This window comes from Uloborus diversus, chromosome 3, assembly GCF_026930045.1.
Source record: "Uloborus diversus isolate 005 chromosome 3, Udiv.v.3.1, whole genome shotgun sequence".
Classification (NCBI taxonomy): Eukaryota; Metazoa; Arthropoda; class Arachnida; order Araneae; family Uloboridae; genus Uloborus; species Uloborus diversus.
In genome coordinates, this window is record NC_072733.1 from 156893612 (window position 1) to 156916380 (window position 22769).

At 32.4% G+C, this 22769-nt stretch overlaps 1 protein-coding gene across 1 annotated transcript in view; it reads right to left on the bottom strand.

The window, feature by feature from the left end:
* The window catches only part of LOC129219007 (histone-lysine N-methyltransferase SETD2-like), a 187654-nt gene that overhangs the window by 89649 nt on the left and 75236 nt on the right, over positions 1-22769 (bottom strand). Inside the window, exons 11-12 of the mRNA XM_054853327.1 lie at positions 21906-22418; positions 596-773 (exon numbers count right to left, since the gene is read on the bottom strand). Of these exons, the coding sequence (XP_054709302.1) occupies positions 596-773; positions 21906-22418 (691 nt within the window). The remainder of the gene's footprint in view (positions 1-595; positions 774-21905; positions 22419-22769) is intronic.

Consider the following 22769-nt stretch of genomic DNA (forward strand, 5'->3'; position numbering starts at 1 on the left):
AAAGAAAAGAATAATTAGATATGAAAACCATTACTTTTTTAATCCTTAATATCCTACACTAAGGACTGGTATCATCTGCCATCACTAGAGAATTTTTCAAGATTTTTTGCATCAAGTTATCTTTGTAAAATGTACCACATAACCCATAAGCCCCCTTTTCCCTACATTACTCAAATTACTAAATTAATATTTTATTTAAAAGTTTAAGTGCCATAGTTAATGGCCTAGAAACCGCAGTTAATTATAGATGGGGACAGATAAGATTTACAATACAGAATCAATATTTCAATTGTTTTAGAAACAAATGTATTTATCATGATTTTTAAACATGATGGAGAAATAACTGCACGGATATGGTTATTATTATTAACTTCAAATACATGCTTTAACCATGGATATGATTAAAGCATATATTTGAAGTTAGTAATACAATTTACAGAAAATGCTTAGCAACATCTCACTACTCCGTCCTACAATGGATGCTGAACACAACAATTTATGCTTTGCCAAACCGAACAATAGAAAACTTCTGAGAAATGGATCATTATGATGATAATAAATAACTTTGAAATTAAATGTATACTTTTAATTTTACCTTTATTCCTTGTCCTTCCCGAGTGATAACTGTCTTTGGTTGTATGACACTTCGAGTTATTTTGTCGAAATGAGTCAACAGTTGGAATGCAATTTATCTTCCCAGGAGATATATTTTTCTTTGGTACAAATGTAAGAGAATCTGACTGTTGCTCCAGACGTGGTATTCGAAAGTCTTCCTGCAAAAAAGAAATAAAATAAAATGAATTTAAATTAATAATAAACGCAATATTTCATTACATATGTATGTAAAGAGAATTTCGAAGCACTAAATTTCACACTTATGTAGAAGTAGAATTTCATACAGCCTACCATTAAAATGCATCATTCACATACAATATTCACACATATTTATTTTCAGCCACTAAAGTGACTCAGAAGTTAACCGAAAGTAAAAATGATGGTATATTTAAACTTACTATGGAGTACATTACATTTCTTATTCTGCCGTGGGCAGGCAAAACGCAGTATCTGCTGAAACGAGTTTTCGAGATATTTGACGAAATGTGATTTGGGTTTTCAATGCTAATAATAGGGAAATGTTTTAATTAGACTTTTTTCACACCTTTTTTTCTGCGGAAACCAAATAAGCAAACTTGTACAACAAAGCTAACGTAGAATAGAAGACAAAAATGCAAAAAAAAAAAAGAAAAATGCAGTTACTGCCCTTTACCTGCCCATGGCAGTATTTACTTTGATAACTTTGAACATAACAATATAAACCTTACAACAAAGAAAATTATCGAAAGAAATTTTTTTGTGGACATATATTGCACAGAGTAGTTCAGAAATGGGATACCCCCTTATTTTCAACATAATGTTAAGGCTAAATGTTTGTTATGCATCTTGAACTTAAACATCAAGGCTCTCTCAACATATACTCATTTTTGAGTGCTGTGTAATAGTTTAACTGTAAATAAAAGAATGCAGTTGCATATTATCAGAAAAATGTAGAAAATATTTCTAAAAAAAGCACACAAAGGTGATCCAAGTAATTTTTTTTTCCTCAGGTCGGATCGATGAGGACTTTTTAGATTTTATTTATGACAGTTTTTTAAACAATCTCACCAATTTTCAGCTGGGTGCGAATTTTTGCAACCTCACTTTTATTTTTTAGTCTAACTTGATCAAACTGTACTGAGTATGCTACATATTGTAAACATCATTAATAGCAGATAATTATTTTTTGGCTAAATGATGTAGATTTATTTGAGATATATAATTTACTTAAAAGAAAAAAGCATTTAGCTTTTGAACATTTTTTTAACATTCAATAATATTAGAATTCATTAAATTAAACCTTTTGATTTTTCTTTCTTTAGTCGCTTCCCTTAATGGCTGTGGAAAAATGATTTCGATAATTAGTACACATCAATGTAGTCGGGGAAAGTTGAATATAAAATTTAAGGAAATGTAATAGTTTTTCATTTTTTATTCCTAAAAAAAAAAAAAATAAATAAGCTACTGTAAAGGTAAATTTTCAGAAAGTAACCATTTTTCAAGGCAATGAGCTTAAAAACTGTCAATAAGGATTTCAGTGAAAAAAAATATTCTTCTTTTTAGGCTTCAAAGCAAAGAAGAAAAATAATGACTTTTTTGGCATTTTAATCATTGTACAAACCCTAAATTCGGCGTTTCCGGCACTATTCTTATGATTCAGCATTTACTGCAGTTAAAGTCCTCAATAAATGGCCATATTATGTGCCAGAATATGCGAGTATGTATTTGTTTAGCATTAAGGTAAATGGGGTAAAGGTCGTTCTCCAGAAAATAACTTTTGAAAGCAAATATTTTTCAATTTTGAAATCTTTTTCATTCTTACATGAAAGTGTTGCCTTCTAGAAGCAACCATAAACAATGATACAGCTAAGTTCCAATTATTTTACTCATAAATAAGAAAAGTGAAAAATTGCCTTGTTCAGGGGAGAAAAAAAAGGAAAAAATCTTTTAATGTTTAAAAATCGAGAGCAATTTAATATCAAAGTAGTCATTTTGTAATTTGTGCAAACAATGAGCTATTTCAATAATTAGTGTGGGAATCTAATATTACGCTTTCTTAACTAAAGTACGGCTTAATTAGTAGTTATCCTTTTAGTTCAAATGTGTGTTAAAAAATAGTATTTAGTAAATTTCAGAATGTACTGGTAATTTATAATTTTGGTAGAATGTCTAAGATTGAATTCCTCTCCATCATTTATTTTCACCTCAAAAATCATGACATTGATAAGGTTTGTCCCAGAGGTGAGGAATTTTTCCTTAATATAGGCGTACTGGATACATTTTTCAGGGAAATATTGTTTTTCTTTGTTGCTAAAATCTGCACATGTTAAGCATATGAATATATGTTCACTTCTTTTTTTTACATTAATTTACATCCTTGAAATTCAAGTTCATGGAGGTGAGAAGTCACAATAACCACACTTAATTTTTAAAGCAAAATGTATATATCTTCTTGTTTTTTGACAAAAATCTCACACCTTCTTTATGGCTGAAAATAAACGAGGGGTCTCCCTTGTGTCATGGAAAATGAAATTTGACGTCATTACGGCCACGTGTTAATGAGTTTTGTGTTTAGGTGACGAAGGCGAGAATTTATTGTGTGACATGACTTCTTTTCCTACAAAAATGTACTAATACACAATGTTAAAAAATTTAATATACTTAAAACAATTAGTATTTGAGACACTTGTGAAAGGAATAATAAATAAATATATACTTTTCATTAAACAAGTTAAGCAACATAAACAGTTACACAAGGTGTGTGACATGCAACGGAGGTGAGAATTCACATGTTGTGAACCAAAAATAGACTAAAATAAAAATTATTATTAAAATAGTGTTGGCAGTTTTACATAGATACATTTTTGATGAAATTAAAAAGCATTGTTAAATGAATTGTTCTTTAAAGTGTTTATAGTAAAAGGCGTGTGACAGAAAAGTTACACTTTTTGAAGAATGATCCATAAACTAAAATTGAGGAAATATCGAGGTTTTAAATTTCTGTTCCGGGAGGAAAATTTTCGGAAATTTTGTTCTATGACTTTGGTTGATCTCCCAAATTAGAGCCTCGTTTTTTGTACTAAACTGTTCCACTAACATACTAATACATACTGTAATTACTTCAACTAAAGAGCACAAAATTCTAATCTCATCAAAGTGAGTGTTTGATAAGTGCCTGCCATGTAATTGAAATTTCGGTAAACCTAAAAATCAGGTGTTAACTAAACAAGTTTCGGTGACCATGGAAGGTCACATCATTTAAAGGGAAGCAAGAAATATCTTTTTCCAAAAATAAAGTTTTCACATGCTAAGTTATCTACATTTAGTTAATCATCGGCTAAAAAATTATATACACATATAATTTTTTCAATGTGAAAGAGCGAGGACTTCAAGAGCTGTATTGCACTTTACTATGTTAAAATTAATGCCCTGTTCTCTAATTTTAAAAACAACAACTGTAGTTAAGAATTCTGCTAAAGAAAAGAATTTATTAAAACATTTTTTTTTTCTGTCATTATGGATTGGAACTCACCACCTTCGCATAATTAGCACAACGCTTTAACCAAATGAGTCAATGCGTCTCCATTTTGGGATTCCATGGATTGAAGCAATGCGTAATACAACACAGAATAAATAGGTTGTACAGAATAAGCCGGCTATTACTATATTCCCCCTTGGGGAAAAAAAGTTCTTCAATGTTTGTATGTTTATAAATGTTTTCAATCTAACGGAATTATTTCTTATCATAAAAATGTATTTATCTTATAGAAATTAGTGCATTATTTTTAAAAAAAACTTAATTTTCATGCAATTTCAAGGATTTTTTTCAATTTTAAGGCATTGGCAGCAGCCTGGAAGAAGACCCCCTTAGGAACATCCGAATACAACCAAAAGGGAAGGTGTACAACTAAGCCCCACTAGGAGTCTACGTACCAAATTTCAACTTTCTAGGACATACCATTTTTGAGTTATGCGAGATACATACGCACATACATACGTACATACGGACGTCACGAGAAAATTCGTTGTAATTAACTTGTGCGTCGTCAAAATGGATATTTCAAGTTTCTGCAGGCTTCTAGGCAGATATCCAAGTGTGGTTGGGTTGAAAAAAAACTCAACATTCATTGGGGGAAAGAAAAATGGAAATTAAGGCCGGATTTTGAGTGAAAATTTCTTTGCAAATACAATACTTCCTTTTTTGTAAAAGGAAGTAAAAAAGAAAAAGAAACACAATTAATTCACCTTCACTTGCAATTCCAGCACAATAGACCTCTAAAGCATGAAGAGCACCTGTTAAGCGAATGTGCGATAAAGGAAATACATGTGCGGAAATGAGTTATTGTCCATTTTTCACAAGAAGGCACTTGACTTCTCCCTTGTAATGTGGTATCCGATTGTTCTTTTTCATGGTTTTTAAAATGTTAAATAAAATGCCTACAAACAAGTGAAGCAAGTGATGTAAAGGACACTAAGACTTTTTTGAACATTAAGAGCCATTGTCTGTAAGGATCAGGCAGGTTGTGATTGTCGACATTTTTAATTTTCTTTATTTTTGCAAATGTTGTTCCTTATCATGAATGTAATGTTTGTGCAAAATATGAGCTTTGTCTGACTTACCGTTTTTGGGAAATTATTTTTTTTTAATTTAGGGGGCGTGGCACATTTTTGCGTGTTTTTCAAATTTGCAGATTTTAAAGTTCTTGTTGCTTTAAGCGCCCCTATAATGACATGGATTTTTAAATTCTATACTATTACATGGTCTTCTTAGATACTATTACAGCTGTCAAATCGCTGTCGCTATGAGGACGACAGCCACAAACTCCGTTTAAAAATGACCGAAAATGAATTTTTTTACTACATTCAATGCCAATTTTCTCAAAGCGCCTTCATGATGACACCAACGTTTTTACATAAATTCCTAGCTACACTTGCATACATCAAAAATATGGAATAAAATTGGTGTCACTATAAGGGCGTCAGAAGATATTGGAACTTTTATGTGATAAATTTCACAAAAATGCAAATGTTTAAAACCTAACTACTACTCTCGCCCTCATAGCAGAGATCTAAAACTAATTAAGTTTGATAACCAACATGTTGTCTAACATATGAACTAAAAAAAACGGTGTCACTCCTATTACTTTCGAAAATATAATCATTCGAAATTAGTACGTTATGGAGTTATTTTAAAAAATACTTTTCTAATTCGAATGGCTTTTTGCAGGGTTTGTTTTAAACTTTAATATAAAATTACAGTAGTGACACCTAAAATAATGTCTCTAATGCTTTTTATAAAAAAAAGCTTTATAAAAAGCATTAGAAACACAGTAAATCGATATAGGTACAGATGGACGCATTGTGTAATGTGCATTATAAGCTAAAATAGTCGTACTAATATTCATATTTTTTAAACCATACTAATTTTTTTATCTTTTATATTAAAAATGCGACTATTTACAACATAATTTCTTAAATAGTTATAAACATAATATATTATATAGCGAGCATTCAGAATCTGTAACATAATTTGAGGATGACGTAGACTAAAACAAAGAAAACATAAAAAATCATCACTCAGTTTCAGAAAGACGGTCATCTCTTAATGATATCTGGTAATTTTGTAGCACTAAAGCTTGGGAAAACATTGTATCCCGGAGAAGTAGTAATGACGTAAATAGCCTGATTCTTACAGACAATGGCTCTTAAAATACACGCCCAAGTTAAGGCTGTCTGGTTGTCTCCTTTAGAAGCACGTGGATTGCGTACCGATCACCCCCGCGTAAAATGGAACTCTGCGTTCGAGGGGGTGTGGCGAAGTGCCTTCTCCTGAAAAACAGACAATAGCTTGTTTTCTTTTGTTGTACTGTACCATGTACACTTTGCCATGTTACTGGACTACAAATTTGCTTTTAAGCTGGCAAGTTAACTGATTGTACCTTTGTTCAAAGGCTGACCTAAATTAAGATGTGTTCCCCTTCATTCTTTAGTTCGATCATTTGCTGATAAGTTCCTGAGAGACAGAGTGAGTTTTCTTTACTATTAAAGATGTCTAAGCAAGGACTCTTTCAAGGATATTAAAAGAAAAAGTGAAACTTCTAAAGCAGTAGAATAAATGAATCTGAATATGCAACGAATGAAGATGTGCATCTTCCCTGAAGCAGAATCAGCTCTATTTAAGTGGTTCCAGCAGTATCGAAATCAAAACCATGCTTTTGATTTTTTTCTCTCAATATTTTTGATTAAACTATGCATATTGTGCTTAAAAACTTTTAAGTTCTGTAATTTTGTCTGTTATATGTACATATTAATTAAACCATTCGATGGTTTTTCATATTAAAATGTCGAAAACTGAAGTTACAAGTAAGTCGAACTTCCGATAAGTCGAAGTCTTTCTTTGGTCCCTTTAGATTTGAGTGATCGTGAATTGACTGTGTGTATATATACATATATATGAGGCAGTGAGAAGCAAAGGGATGTAAATGGACATTTTCAAGTGTTGAGTAAAAGCGTTTAAAGATAGCATCCTAGGTAAGCTTTTATTAAATTTTTTTTTTCTAAATCATGCTGTATAGCAGCAACTACCAGGGCAACTAGTACCATCTTTTGCCCTAAGACAGACAAGAGGTGTACCTACATGTGTACTGGTTATCTCCATACTTTCAATTTTGCCACTTATATCCCTCTGTTTCTCAATATATATATATATATATATATATATATATATATATATATATATATATATATATATATATATATATATATATATATATATATATATATATATACACACAGTCAATTCGTGCTAACTCAAATCTAAAAGGGCCGACAAAAAACTTCAACTTACTGCAAGTTTCGGTATTCAAAATTTTATTATTAAAACCATCGAATATTTTAATTAATATTTACATATAACAGACAAAATTACAGAATTTGAAAGTTTTTAAGCACAATATGCACAGTTTGATGAATAATACTGACAGAAAAAACAACATGTTAACTTTTAAACAGTACAGTACAAACAAGCTAACTCACTCCCGCACGTGTAACCCCTTTATCGCGCACTGGCTCAACAGGTGCTCTTCTTGCTTTAGAGGTCTATTGTGCCGGAACTGCAAGTGAAGGTGAATTAATTTTTCTTTCATAGTCATTTCTTTTTTTTTCATTCTTTCGAAATAAATTTCGAGTCATCTTTGAAAAAACTTCTGAGTTAAAGGAAGTTAAATTCGAGATATTGAGAATAATTAGCATGGAATTAAAGACAAAGGGGTCGGAACTTAATAAAAACTTAGAGTTATAGTAATATTCGAGTTATCAGACTTGATAAGAGCCCTTTGGTTCCTGCTTGGATTAGAATGAAGCTGGACATGTTTGTTGGATGCAGAACAAGTTCTTTTTGCCATTTGACACATTCTCAAATAAACTCGGATTGGATATGTAATCTCTTTTTTTCTTTGATTTGCAGTTCAGAGCAGAGGGGTTGGTTGTATTTTTATATAAGTCGGCTTTTCCAGGGTTTATACATGCTTCAACCACTTTATATTGTACTACTCTTTACAATTTGTAGAAGCATAGCAATGTTCCTTCAGACACATTCTCTTTCAAAATTAATTCATATGCTCTAAAAAATTTCAATGTTCTAAAAATTAATTTTAATGTTCTAATTGACATAAGTATGTAGGCTGCCTTCATTAATACATTTTTAAATTATTTTTACTGCTCCAGAAACCTGAAATATAGTGATATCACCACTGCTCCTGCTCTCCGCCAATGAAACAGTTTAGTACCCATTACATATTTTTCACTATTTACTTTTTTTCACTGTTCAATGGTTTTCAGAATTTTCTCATTACATTCCTGCACATCTACTAGTGAGACATTTATAAGTAACAACTATATATATACATATTTTTAATAATATACAGTTGTGGTCGGAATTATAAGAACACACAGAAAATTGCACGTTAAAAAAAATATATTTCTGAAATAATTCAGTGAAATTTTTACACAAAATGCCGTTTTATGCTAGAAATCTTTTCGAATGCAGAACATTTGAAAATAATAAGTATAAATGTTTTACCATGATTAATAAAAAAAAAGTCATTGTTAAAACTAAGCAAAATTATAAGGAAAACTAGCGTTTTGCCTTGAAAACCTCCAGTAACAAAATAACAACCCCCTTTTTTAGTCACTTTTATCAGTCTTGATGTCATGGAAGTTGAAAAACGTTCTTGGAAACTTTTATCCTCGCTTTTTCGATGGAGAAAATGAGTTTTTGCTTGCTTTGATATTATATACCATTGTTTCATACTTCGGGTACCAGACTGTCTCACAAAATTTCTATTAAGCCTTTTGTTTAGCCAGTACAGCAATTTCACAAATTAAAACATTAAGCAATGATTCTGAGGTTTGAGAAACATGAAATTAGGCATTATCTTGCTGGAACAAATAGTACTCCTAAGTATTGATGTTTTTTGTTTAAAAAAATATTAATTAGCATATCAACATTACTCTCTGAATTCACACTGCCTTGCACAAAAAAATTGTTCTAGTTTCCGTTCGTTGTGAAACTTCCACAGACCATTACTGAGTCACCTCCAAATGTACACTTTGAGATAGGTTTTTTTTCCTTCACCGAGATTGTACCAGAAGTAGCAAAAACCATCTTGTCCATCCTAATTAAACTTTTTCTCATCAGAAAAGATTACATTATCCCAGTTTTTATCCAAAAAATCGCATTTTCGGCAGGCTCAACCCTTAGTCTCTTATGAACTTTTCTAAGAGTCGGTCATGACACTAGTCTCAAATCATGAAACATTCTCTTTTTGTAAAACATGTTGAACAGTTTGAGAACTGCATCATGACCTGAATTTCAATCTAATAGATCATGCTGTTTGTCATGTCTGAATGAAAATTTCATTACCCGTTCATCTTTGTGGTCCTTATTTGCCAGGATTTTTAAGAAAGCTCTAAATGACCGACCTTTATCTATACAGCTTTGTTGCTATTTGATGTACAATAATTTGTGAAGTTTATCAAGCAACCACTTTCCTTTTCTCGAATTCTTTAAGTTTAGTATCTAGCGGCATGACTGTAAAAATAGAATGTGGCATCACCAATCACTTACTAAACATTTATAACAGGGTGTTCCGTTTTAATCTGCAAGACCTTTATTTTTGCAACCGTTAATCCTAGATGTATAGGGGAAAGTGGGGTAAAACCGGGTACCCCTTCTAGCCTCTGTAAGCACTGCAATCGTGTCGACAAGAGAGGAATTACCTTCCACCTTGATGAAGAAGCAGCGGCAATTAAATTAGAACGCAAAAGACTCGCTTCTTTCGTTATTGTGAAGAAAATTCTTTTTGAACGGTTTTTGCTTAAAATTTTTGAACAAAACTAGACTGATTATACTACGTTCCTGTTTTTGAAACAGTAAAGGTATGTAGCTCTATTTGTACAACATTTAATTACCTTCATTATTGTTCTAAGTAATTGACTGTAATGTTCTGTATAGTCATATGACAGCATTTTTTATGAAAGCTGTACGTGCGGAGCAAAACCGGGAACTACCGGGTTTTGCCCCTTGATTTTTAAAACGTAGTATGTCTATTATATAATAATAATAATAAAACTTTTATTTGACCAAATTATTTTACAATGAGGTAACAAAACAAGGTACATTAAACAAGCTTCATCTTCAGGCAACATTAGAGGAAAAGAAAAAAAAATGATGGAAAGCAGATCAAAGATGGACGGAAGAACAAAAAATCTGAAGGAAAGATAAACAAATCAAAGAAGAGGCAGCATTATAAAGATGCCAAAAAGGAACAGACAGAAAATAAGTGTCCAAAAAAAAACCCAAAGGAGCAAATGAGGGATGAGTCCAGTGAAGAGGATGACAATACTGCCTGTATTTACAGGCAGTATTGTCATCCTCTTCTTTCCGAATCCATCCGAACTTGACTCGGACTCCAAGGGTGGTGAAGGATGGAAACAATGTCGTCATTGGGCCCATGAAAGCTGCTTTGGGGCCGAAGAGAAAGATAACTTTTTTACTTGCGACTGATGTCAATTGGCCTTATATTATAGCAAAAAATTAAAGGCAAAGACCATTAAATTTACTGAGAACTCATCAATATTTGTCCCTTTATACATATTCTATTATGTTATGATAATAGTTAACATATGTCACCAAATAAAACTTGAATTTTGTGGATACTCCATTTTCCCCTACTTCCAATTGCAAAAATGTTCAAAATCAGATGCAAAGTTAAGATATTGAAAGTCTGAAACAAAAAGAGAAACAAGTCAAAAAATACAAAATTTTAACTTTTTATACGTGCCTTAGGTCCTCAACTAACATTTAGAGAAAAAATCTCCAATAAAAACTATTACAGACACAAAAAACTTGACATTTGTCAGACCAAACTCAAGGAGATATTCCATTTCAAAGTTTTAACAAACCATACTGAAGATGAGATTGGAACTTACCGCCCTTTTAGAAGAATGACAGGTCGTCAAAGTAAGAAAAAAGAAGGTATTTATATCTTTCATTGCTATTCAAAAATAAATGCTTATGTTATGCCGCGATATGCAAAAACACACTACAAAACTCGAACAATTTGAAAAACCATACTCGATGCATACATATAATTTTTAACACTTGTTAACCACTATATTTCCCCCAAAAGGTGTTATTGACAGCGAGTGAAAAAAGGTGTAAGTCACAAAACGCTGTGTTTCATATCTTGGTGAATATTAGTCATACTAATTTCAAATTTTTTGTGTTGAAATTATTTTTCAATGGAGATTATTTCCTTAAATATAAGTTAGGGGAGCTAAGGGCCGTATAAAAAGTTAAATTTTGTATTTTTTGACTTATTTTTAATTCAAACTTTCAATATCTTAACTCTGCATCTGATTTTGAACATTTTTGCAATTGGAAGTATACAACTAGGACTAACGGTTGCGAAAATAAAGGTCTTGCAGGTTAAAACAGAACACCCTGTATAGTTATGAAGTGTAGTGTACAGAACAAAAAACAAGCAAATTTTACTTTTTAGAACAAACAAATCTAATTGTCCTTATAATTTTGTGCATATTACATGGATGTTTGAATTCAAAATCTATTCTATGAATACGAAATCTCCATGTATTTCCAACAAAAGTAATTAAAAATGTTTTTTTTACCACTAGTTTCCAGTATTAAAATTTGCATAACTTTCTAATCAAATGTAGTCATGATTTCAGGGATTTTTCGGTTATCCTTATAATTTTGACCACCACTGTATGTATATAAATAAAAATGATGTTTTTTTGTTTAATTTCTTTGCGCTCGAGGGCCAGGATGCCTTAGAGCACCTGCAGCCCTGAAATTTGGCACAAAATTCAAATGTACTCCGGGGTCTGTACCTTGAAGCGGGAATTCTGAATTTTGAAATAGTATTTTTTTACAAAATTTTTAAGTTAAAATTTAACATGTTTTGTCTAATTGGAGGGTAAAACAATTCCCCCACCCATTAAAATTATATGCCCTTGCAAAGGATTTTTCTTCTTAACAAGATCTCTGTTCAATTTCTCACAATTAATTAGAACAGGAGGCACAGGTGATTCTAATTGAGCCTAATTTCAAGGCTTGTCACAATCCGCAACTAAGTTACAACATTGCATTAAGGTAAAATGATCAGTTTCAGAAATTTCATTCTGTGATGTCATGTTTGGCATTCAATGACGTGATGTTCGTATAGGTCTGTTTTTGATTTTTGATTCATTTATTGCACATTTTAACTGAATGAAATAGACAACATTTTCTCTTTTTTCCCCGAAGACTATTTTCAAACAACAAGATTTTTTTCTTTTTCTCAAACGATAGTTTTTCGCCTATTTTCTTAGTTTTTTTTATAAAAAACATTTTGAGGAAGTTGTTATTATTGTTTACGAACATTTTACTGTTATTATTTTAGATTAAATTAATTGTGTGAATGTCAACCGATTTTCTTTTTCATTTTGCTATATTTGCAATACGGAAATTTTAATGTTTTGCCAAATTGTTTAAAATTCCAAAAAGGTTTTTAAAGGTTTTTTGAAAAAGTATCTGACCACGCGTTTTAGGGACTTCCGAAATATTTTTAGCACGAGCATCACTGTTTTTTTTTTTTGGAATTCAACAAGTGAGGTCCCTTAGTTTTGTGACACTATAATAAAAAGTAACGTGTGCAAAATTTAAACTTGATCAGTCAATAATATCACGTGTCCCTAGGGCGTTGAACTTTAACACTTTTGATAATTTTTAATAAGTTTTTGTTTCAGACCCAGTACATCGTTTCTCCTAGGTTTACAAAATATTTTTACAGTGAGGTAGCACTAAAATTAATCTTTTTAATTACTTTATATCATCTAAAGAATTTACGTTGAATAAGAATGAAATAATGCTTTAGAAACTTCCCTTAATCGTACGCTTTTCTCAATGTATCTCGATAGTGTGTATTTTTTCCGATAGTCTTGGATGGTCTGTGAAATAAATTGCTTTGTGACTCATATTTGGTAAATTAGTTGTGAAATTCTTTGATTAATTGTGCTCTTCTTTCAGTTGTAACATTCACTATTTTCAGTATTTTAACGATCTCTGTTCCCTTTAAATAACTTCCTTCATTTTGCCGTGAATCAGGATCAAATAGGAAAAAATCTTTTAGTATTAGTAACTTATCAAACAGTTTTATTGACTCGTAATTGATTCTATAAAGAGGAAGATCTTTACTAAGAAAGTATTCCAAATCATCTACTGTTATCTTAAAATGGTTACACAGTCATCAGACACGTCTTCCTTATCACAAGCATTTTTTGGACTAGTCTTTTCCTATCTTCAAAGTTAATTCCTTCATCCAATACTGACAAAGCTACTAGTTTATCTCCTAAATACCATAAGTGATTTATGAATTTTCCAATCACTGCTTCTGCTGCATGTTTGTCGTCATTTTGCACGCTGCTAGTTTTTCATACATATTATGTTATTCAAAGGAGCTTCAAATGGGTTGCCGCGAAAAACCATATCTTCACAAAGCATTTAATTGTAAAATAGCTTTGTAAAACTGAAGGGCTTTCTTTTCATGTAAGGTCAAATTAAATTGTTTCCTAAATATAAAAATTTTCGAAAAAAATTCCTTTTGCCACCCATGTGGGTCAGTGATAAGCTCCAGGTTGCCGAAAACATATCCTTGTAGGAGGAAATTCACCAGGAAATATTATTACAAGTTATGAGAATTCTCTATAATCTTTCTCAATTCTGCTGTTTACGAACAATAATATGTCATCAACTTTGGCTTTTAGGATTTAAGTGGTATGTGTACTTGATTGAAATGTTATAAGCTCTGAATGATGAAGATCTTTCCACAAAATTTTGAAACTTTTAAATAATTGAATATCTGATCTAGAACTAAGAAAAGCAAGAACTTCTTTAAGGACACACTCTGCAGTACGATTTCAAGTGCATGATGATGGCAATCCAAATGTAATATATCACCTTTCAGTTTTTGCTCTAACAAATTGCATGCACAATTTATATGGTTGGTATTGCAAGTCGTTGCATCAAACACTACAGCTAGAACAGTTAGCAATAAAGAACTATCATCTAAGATATCATATACAACTGAAAAAATATCTAAGGAATTCCGAGTTAGCTGTTCAATATTAGGACCTGAAGCTATCACGGTCATCCTGCCGGCGTTCTTTTTCCAGTTACATCTGGATGTAGCTTTGTATCCCAGTGAATAACTACAAAATTTAAATTAATGAAATTTAATTTTACCTCTCGAAGATTTTCTTTTGCTCTCTTAAGGAATATACGATTGATCATTTGGATTTAAATTTACTGCATTTACATAAGCTGTAAATAAATGAACAACATCTTTATCCCTAATATGGCATTTGTCTAACAGTGATGAAAGACGAGCAGATATCAATAGTTGTCAAGCTTTTTTGCATTGTGGTAGACCAGCTGTAGAAAACAAAAGTTCAACGGGTTAGGATAGATACCCATTTCGGTTTCTAAATCTTGTGAACCGCAAGAATTTGATGATAATAAAAGACTATGTACTGAAATAGAAGAAAATTAATTTAAAGTATATATTTCTACATTGTTCCGATCTGGATATTTTGTTTTAATTGATATTTTAGGTATGGTAAATACTGTATATTTTTATGTTAGGAGTAATCGAGGATTTTTCGAAATTAATATTTTAAAAATTAAAAACTGCATAAGCATTTAAGTATGTTTATAACTAAAGAACAGCGAATTAAAATACAATTGCAATTACTTATACTAGTGTTCGCCCAGTGGTCGAAATTCGACCATATTCATAAATGAATATTTGAGAAAACTTGTATGAATTTAACTATTTCTAACATTTTTATTTCTACTCTTACTCATGTTTACTGCATATCTGGAAGCAAACAATTTTTATACGTACACAAAATAACAAACAGTAATAATTTATTTCAATTTTACTTTTTGTCTGTTAATCTCAAAATAAATGGATGAAAGGGGATATTTCGGTAATGGGGTCGTTTCCGAAATTTTAAAAGTATTTTTTTTTCTGAACCAGCATGCTTAAAAACAAAGGTTTTAACCGTTTTTTAAATAATTTGAAAACATTAAATATTTTTAACTATTATTTTAATTGATGTGCAGATTGAAATTCATTTTTTACGCTTCTGCACATGGCATCAAAAGCGATGAAATGCCATTCACTGATGTCATTAGCGTATAACGCAATTTATCATAACCTGGAAACATAGTTGACAGCAAAGTGTAAAAATTTTGCTCGGCTATGGAGTAGCGCACCAAAGTACGTCACTTGTAATGTCATAAAGACCACGCTTAATTTCTAAAATCAAACATTTAAAAAAATAATAAAAACTAACTGTCGAGAAAATAAAAGTTTTTTCTGGCTCCACGTTATTTCTTTTGCTTATTCTATCAATTTCATTGACTAAAAGTGGTACTTTTAACTGAAGAAAACAAACCCCATCAAGAAATTGGTATGGTCATCAAATTCCTGGCTTGAATAATTTTATTTTGAATACCATGTTGTTTTGTGCTTACCCTATGCAAATAGACATTTCCGTACTCTTTGCGTACGTATGTAAAGGAAAAACATTTTTCGTGCTGGCATTGGAAACAAAAAATCCCACGCCAATGGATAAAAATCGCCAATCATCCACTTTTAGAATGGAATGAAGCAGAAAAACTCAGTTTAAACGTAAAACATCTGTGTGAACAATATTACTTATAAAACTTCTACTATTATTGAGTAATTTGCTTTGACATTGTCATTGGAAATATAAATTTCTAAGTATGAAATGTACGAACTCTACTCGTGGCAATATAACTGTCCATTCGAAAACACGGGACGTCGTAAAAAAAGTACAATTTTAAAAAAAAGGTTGTCTTTGAGATTTGATTATGGTTCAGGACGGTGCTTAACTGATGTCACACATTTCAACACTTTTGACCCTCTCTCCCTTTTGTCACAAATTTTGCACTTCACCATACTCCCTCTTCCTTTAGTCACATGTGATGCTGTTTTCCATAAACGTTCCTATTAAAAAAAAGCTTGTTGTCACATGCTTATTTGTACTTGTCATGTCTTTCCTCTCCCTTGTCACAAACTGTTACTATTTCGTGAACTCCACCTTAAAGGGGGACTTCATTCGCGGACAGCCCCTATTTTGTGGCAACCGTATGCAAATACACATTTCCCTACTCTTGGTTTTCATATGCAAAGTAAAAACATTTCTCGAGGTGCAATTGGTGCCAAAAATTTGACGCCAATAGATGAAGAGCGCCTGCCAATTTAACAATTATTGAAATCTTCCCGAATGAAATGATCCTGCAAAACTCGGATTATACGTATTTTGCACGAGATTTCCAACCATACCAAGCTCGAAGCGCTAAAATGCCTTTTTCATGTAGAAAGAGCTGTTTAAAAAACCAATTAAAACTTAATGTTTCACGCTTCCAACAATGAGTTTCAACAATGGAAAAGAGATAAAATTAAAATTTTTGAGCTTCGCTAACTAAAAAACGCTTATAACTTTTTTTTCTAGTGGATTTAGGTTATTGAACCTTAGGCGCCCTGACAATTTCTTCGTTAGGAGTATTTTTTAAAGACCTTTCAAACCATATCAAATTCGAAAAAATTGGGCCATCCGTTTGCGTAGAAAGTCATTTAGGACGAAAATGCGTTTTTTATTAATACCTCCCTTAATTAGCGTTCGATTTCAAAAATTTTTATTAATGACACTAAAACTCGGCAATAGCTCCTGAACAAAAAAAGAATGAAGGAAATCGGTTCACAAACAGAGGAGGAATCGGTACCAAAAGAAAACGGCTTGCCTATTAATATATAAAGAATTATAGCATTGAAACCTCGATTTACCACACCTATTACATACACAGTGAATTTTGTAAATCAACACTCTTAAAGCCTGGAGGAGGCAATTTGTTGTTGTCAAAGATTGTTCATTAATGACCTAGGCCATTCATTAATGGCCTATAGAATCCCTAGTGTCCATCTTGATGGGAAGAAACGTTCCCCTGCCGCTTGGTTGGAACTAGCGCTGAACGGTACCAAGGCCATCGGTGTACATTTTAATCTCCGTAACATGTTACATTTTACAGAATGAAAGTGAGAGAATGGTCGGTCTGGAAGTAGCAGCACCTATTGAGGTTCAAAATTACTTTGAATATAAAACCTTAGAATATTTTTACATAAAAATGAGAAAATCCGCTATTTTTTCTTCGAAATTCAAAGAAGGGGGCCCTCGGGGCACGTGTTAATATTCATGGATTGACTTTAAATTTTGCAAGGATCATTTATTTGTACAATGGAACAAATTGAGGGGGCGTCGTGTAAAATATCTGCAACTTCAAAAATAAGGACCCCCCCCTAATATATATATATATATATATATATATATATATATATATATATATATATATATACATTTATATTTATATACATACACACACATACACACACGAAGCTTTCAAGGACTATTTAAAGTATGCACACATTCTACTTTTTAATACAAAAGTATCCATCTTTTTTTTTAATTTGAGTTAGTCTATAGTGCATTCTGGGAATCTTGATAGTGAAAGTAAACAAAAAGGGTGTTGGTTGGCACGAACAGTTGCCACTTTCATGATTTTCTCATTGGATTAGCAAGTCTTTTCAGGAACATTTTGCTTATCTGATTGCTGTTGCTTTTGCTATCCCATTGTCAATCAGACAACAGTATCGCCAACGATATTTCCCAGGCAAAGATGTCCCACATTGGTAGAAACGTATGTTACCTGCCTTTTTCCCGAAACTGAAGAGTGGTTTGACAAAAAAGCCAACATCTAGGAACAGGTTGGCAAGACAAGTTTGGGAAAAAGCGTGCTTGAATAATTGGCACTAAATTGCCAATGCTGATGGCGCTGCATTTCCAATGCTAATCGAGTACTCAGGATTCTCTCCCCTCTGCGAAAGCGCTGAAAGGGAGGTAATTAAACCTCATTTGTCTGATGGTTCAGTGCTTAAGGCTAGTAAAAAAGACATTGTAGAATCGTCAAGCGTAAGTTATATGTTAGCGACACACGTGATTTGAAATAAATGGGGCAAAATTAGAATGCCCCAAAAGTACGAAACGAGTAAAAATTTTGAATCCTTAAAATAAATTAATTTTGCAGTAAAAAAGGAACCATGCATTTTTTTTTCACTACGAGATTTTTTTCTTTTGTCCTTTTTTTAATCACAATTTGCTTAACACTGGGCCTGTCATCAGTCAGTGGATCCTGGTATCAGAAAAGAAACCGCTCGTGAACCCCCCCCCCCCCCATCCCTTTCCCCTTCACTTATGAATTTAGGGCGACATTTTGACCTTTTAAATGTCTCGCACCCCTCACTTAATTCTAAAATGACAGTACTAGTGGGTTGGTAAGATAACTATATAACAAAAGTACTAAATAAATGATCAGCAAATTTCAACATATGAATTAAGTAGCATACTAATTTCATCAGAATTCACCATCCGAAATCTAAATATTTTATTTTAGTCACTGGAAAAACCAAGGCATACTTTTTCATTGTTTCGTACATATCATGTAACTCCACAGTGGATTTTTGTAGTCACAATGTTCTAAAGAGACTTTTGATAAAGGCTAAACACATCTGTTATTTGTTTCCAAACCTGATAAATAAACCTTCTGTTGTTGTAAAGCAATTATTAGAGGATCTTCGAAAAATAAATTCATCATTTATTGAATTACCTTCTCAAATCAATTTGACCAGCCTGAAAAATTGAGACAGATGGAAATTCCCCCTATCCAATTCTAAGTTCCACATTATTTTTCTTAAATTTCACGAAAAAAATATAAAACACACACTTGAGTAAAATCTTGTTTCCTTAAGCAAGTGAATCAATTGAATTACTGATATAGCAGAGATAGGCAGTTTGCAATTATTCAAGTGCATATGCATTTGCTTATAATCTGAGCTCCCGTTACCCCCCCCCCCAATTGAGAATAAGGGCGCACCCCCAAAATATTGCCAAGATCCCCCTGCTCCTTAAACAAAAAAACTCCTAAAGAAAGAGAAAAATACCCCTCAAAACCCCCTAAAAATTTTAATGCCGCCGTCTGTTACCCTTCCCAAGTGGCCACCCCTGTGTTATGATGCTATTAAACCAATTTTATAATATGAAGGAGATAATACCTTTGTGATTAAAAATGAAGGCAAACTTTAACAGCGTTAAAAAGCACAAATGTGCAGGAACAGTGCAGACAAGAATTTCGGCGTACAAGGAACACTTTCATCAATACAAAAATTTGAGCTCATGTTTGAATATGAATTTCATGAATGAGATACGCACGATCCGACAAAAGATTCGACTCCTGCCGTTCCAAAGGGTTTTGCTCAGATTTATCGGATATCTATTCATCCATAAGCTCAAATTTTTGTATTGATAAAGGCATTCCTTGTATTGTAGAAATATGTGTCTGCAGTGTTCCTGCACAATTGTGCTTTTTAACGTTGTATTCTTTTGCATTCAATTTTATAATGCTTCTTGCGAACAAAAAAAGCATTGGAAATGTGCATTGCTGATAATGCCCAGCAATATGGCAGCAGAGCAAATTTAATTGACAAATATTAATTGGCTACTCAGATTACAAAACGGTTTCTTCCGAAATACACACGAATTCACTTCAAATTGTCTTTGTCTTTTTAAATTGCCCAGTTCATTTAGTGTTTTTTTATTTACCAGACACGTTTTTTTTTTTGTTTGTTTACAAAATAAGTCATTTTTTGCTCTGCACACTTGGTTTGTAATGAAAACACAATACTGTCAGCCCCGCTTAACTGGGTAACGGATAAACGAATACCCCGCTTATACGAATAAAATCTCCAAGAACCAAATATTTCCCTCTAGGTGCAATGTTATAAAACCCGCTTAATCGAATAATTTTCCCGGTTAATCGAATAATAGTGATCAGCTTTCGAATATATTTTTGCTGAGAAAATGTTTGAATACATTAAAAATAAATTAATTAAGAGCAATTATTGACATAAAATTAAAGCAGGGAAATTGGATTTGGGTTGTGTGTGGGTGGGAGGGGGGGGGGAGATGCTAACACATTTTGTTTTAGATTTAATCTTTTATTGGAATGAATGTAACCAAATGATCTGAAGTTGCATTTTTATGTTGCATCCGTTTCACTCAAGCATTTCTTATGGGGGCATCAGTTTTTGCACAGGAGCTCAAATTTCTAAAATATAACATAGAAATATGTGTGACATGGGTTTAAGTTACATCCATAGATCAAATGAATAACAAATAATAGAATTTTTTATTCATATTGTATTATACAAAAAAAATCAGAGCTCAATTACCAACCAGACCAATTAGGCTGCTGGCCATGGGTCCCCGATTTTTAAGGGCCCCCAAAAGACTAAAATTGCTGTAGTTTTTTTATTTAAGAAAATTAAGTTACTCTCCTGAATTTATCTACATTTTTTTATGTGTATAAGTGTGGGTTGCTCTGAATGAGTGGTTAAACACCTCAACACTGCTGAAACCACCACCCCTGATTCTTCATTAATGCTTTTGTTTATAAGTTTTGCCTGCAGAGGATACCAAAAAAAGTTTGTTTAGGGTCTAGATTCGTCGGGTCCTGAAAATATTAGATACAAAGATCCATTTCGTCACACATCACGTGAATCGAATATATGCATTGCAAGAACTAACAAGTTGATCTTAATTCGTTGAAACGTTGTTATTAAACTTGCTAGATATTTACTCCATGTAGTGAATTTTTCTGAATGTAAAAGGACTGCAGACTGACTATAGATAGAGCAAATGTGCTGGAAGCAATCCTTGTTTCAGAAGTCTATACTTTGATTTAGACGTGTATAAATAAAGATATAAATCAAAGATATGAATCAGCAAAAGTCAAAATAAATAATAATGTTTCCTTCCTCAATATATATTTTTATCATTAAACTGAAAAGAATATGATCAGTAAAAGGGGAAAATATGCGAATTTGTTTTGATTTGTAGATGTATCAGTTCAGGGCCTCCGTAATTAATACAACGCTTAAAGCTGCTCCAAATAGTGAAGAAACAAATTTGCCCCATCGCTTAGTTCAGGGGTTGAATGGTGGTGGTGACACTTGTTCCAGGCTCATTCAAAGAGAAAAATCACAGAGGACCCCAGGGAGGCCCCGATCAGTTGCGGTTTTTCAACAGTAGCAAATGAGTACAGTACATTAGTAAAAGAGAAGAGAAAAAAGATTGAACATCTTGAACTCTTCAAATCTTTAGATACAAAAGGCTTTAGAATCTTCAGAGGAGTCTGGTCTCATTCCCCGACCCTCTTTTTTTTCTTCGAATTAGTAGTCGGAGGAAATGGCAACCCACTGCCAAGCCAGTTCAACATTGGCGATGAATGCATGTCATTTGTCGGCTTTTGTGTCAAATCATGTTTCCGTAAGTTTTTTTTCCTCAGCAGAGCTTAAAAACTGGTTGCGGAGTGGAACTTCTTTTCCTATTATTTATATTCTTTGGTATTGCCAAGCATCTTATTTCTTTGCTTACTTCAACTATCAGTTCTCCTCAAGTTCAAGATGGAAGATTATTTGCTTATTTTGTGAGCTGTTAATTAATAAAGAATATATAAAATGTGAAGTAGATAAATGGTATGCAAATGCTTCAAAAAAAAAAAAAAAAAAGAGATTTCTGATGAGATAAATACATTAAAATAAAATAATTACCTTCAAATGCTTCCATAGACTTATCAAATTTTGAGCCATCACAGCTACTTCACTATTTTTAGTAAATTTGCTGCTTTCTTCATCAGGTGTGTCAGCACTTTCTTCATCTGATCGAGGAATCACATCTGGGGCTTTGAGGTTATTTACACTATTTTCACTAATACCTGGACATAAATTTGCATTAGTTTCATGAGTTTCTGATGAATGTTTTGGAGTATAATCACAGATAGTTTCAATTTTATCTTTTTCAGAACTAGGTAAGGCAGCAGATGATTCTAAACACTGAACAGAAACATCTTTCTCAGTCTCACTATCAGATGTATCACAGGTTTTCAATTTCTTTGCTTCAGTATTCAAGTCTGAATCACTTGCAGTTTCTGTAGAACCCTCAGCATCTCCAGCACTATCATCAATGACTGATGGCGATGCCCATTTTTCTACAACACTTAGCACCTTACTCTCCGACAGTGAGGTTTTGTTTGGCACTGGAAGTATAGTTAAAACCTCTAAAATCTGAAAATAGAAAAAAATGTTCATACTTGAATAAGTACCTACAATAGATAGAAGTAACACAGGATCATGAAAAAGAGTAACAAATTTCCAGGAGTAAACTGCCTCCTTGTAATATGCTCCATCAAGTAGTTATAGATGGAATGCTTTTTTATATAAAGGAATGAAAGAAATCTACGCTTAGTTAAATTACTTTCCTTACACGATAACTGTTTAGCTAGAAAACTATCATAGTTCTCCACACAGGGTTCGAAAATATCATAATATTTTCGAAAATATCCGATATTTTGATATATATATATCCGATATTTTCAATTAGCACAAACTAAAGTCTTCAAAATAGTAAATGCATCC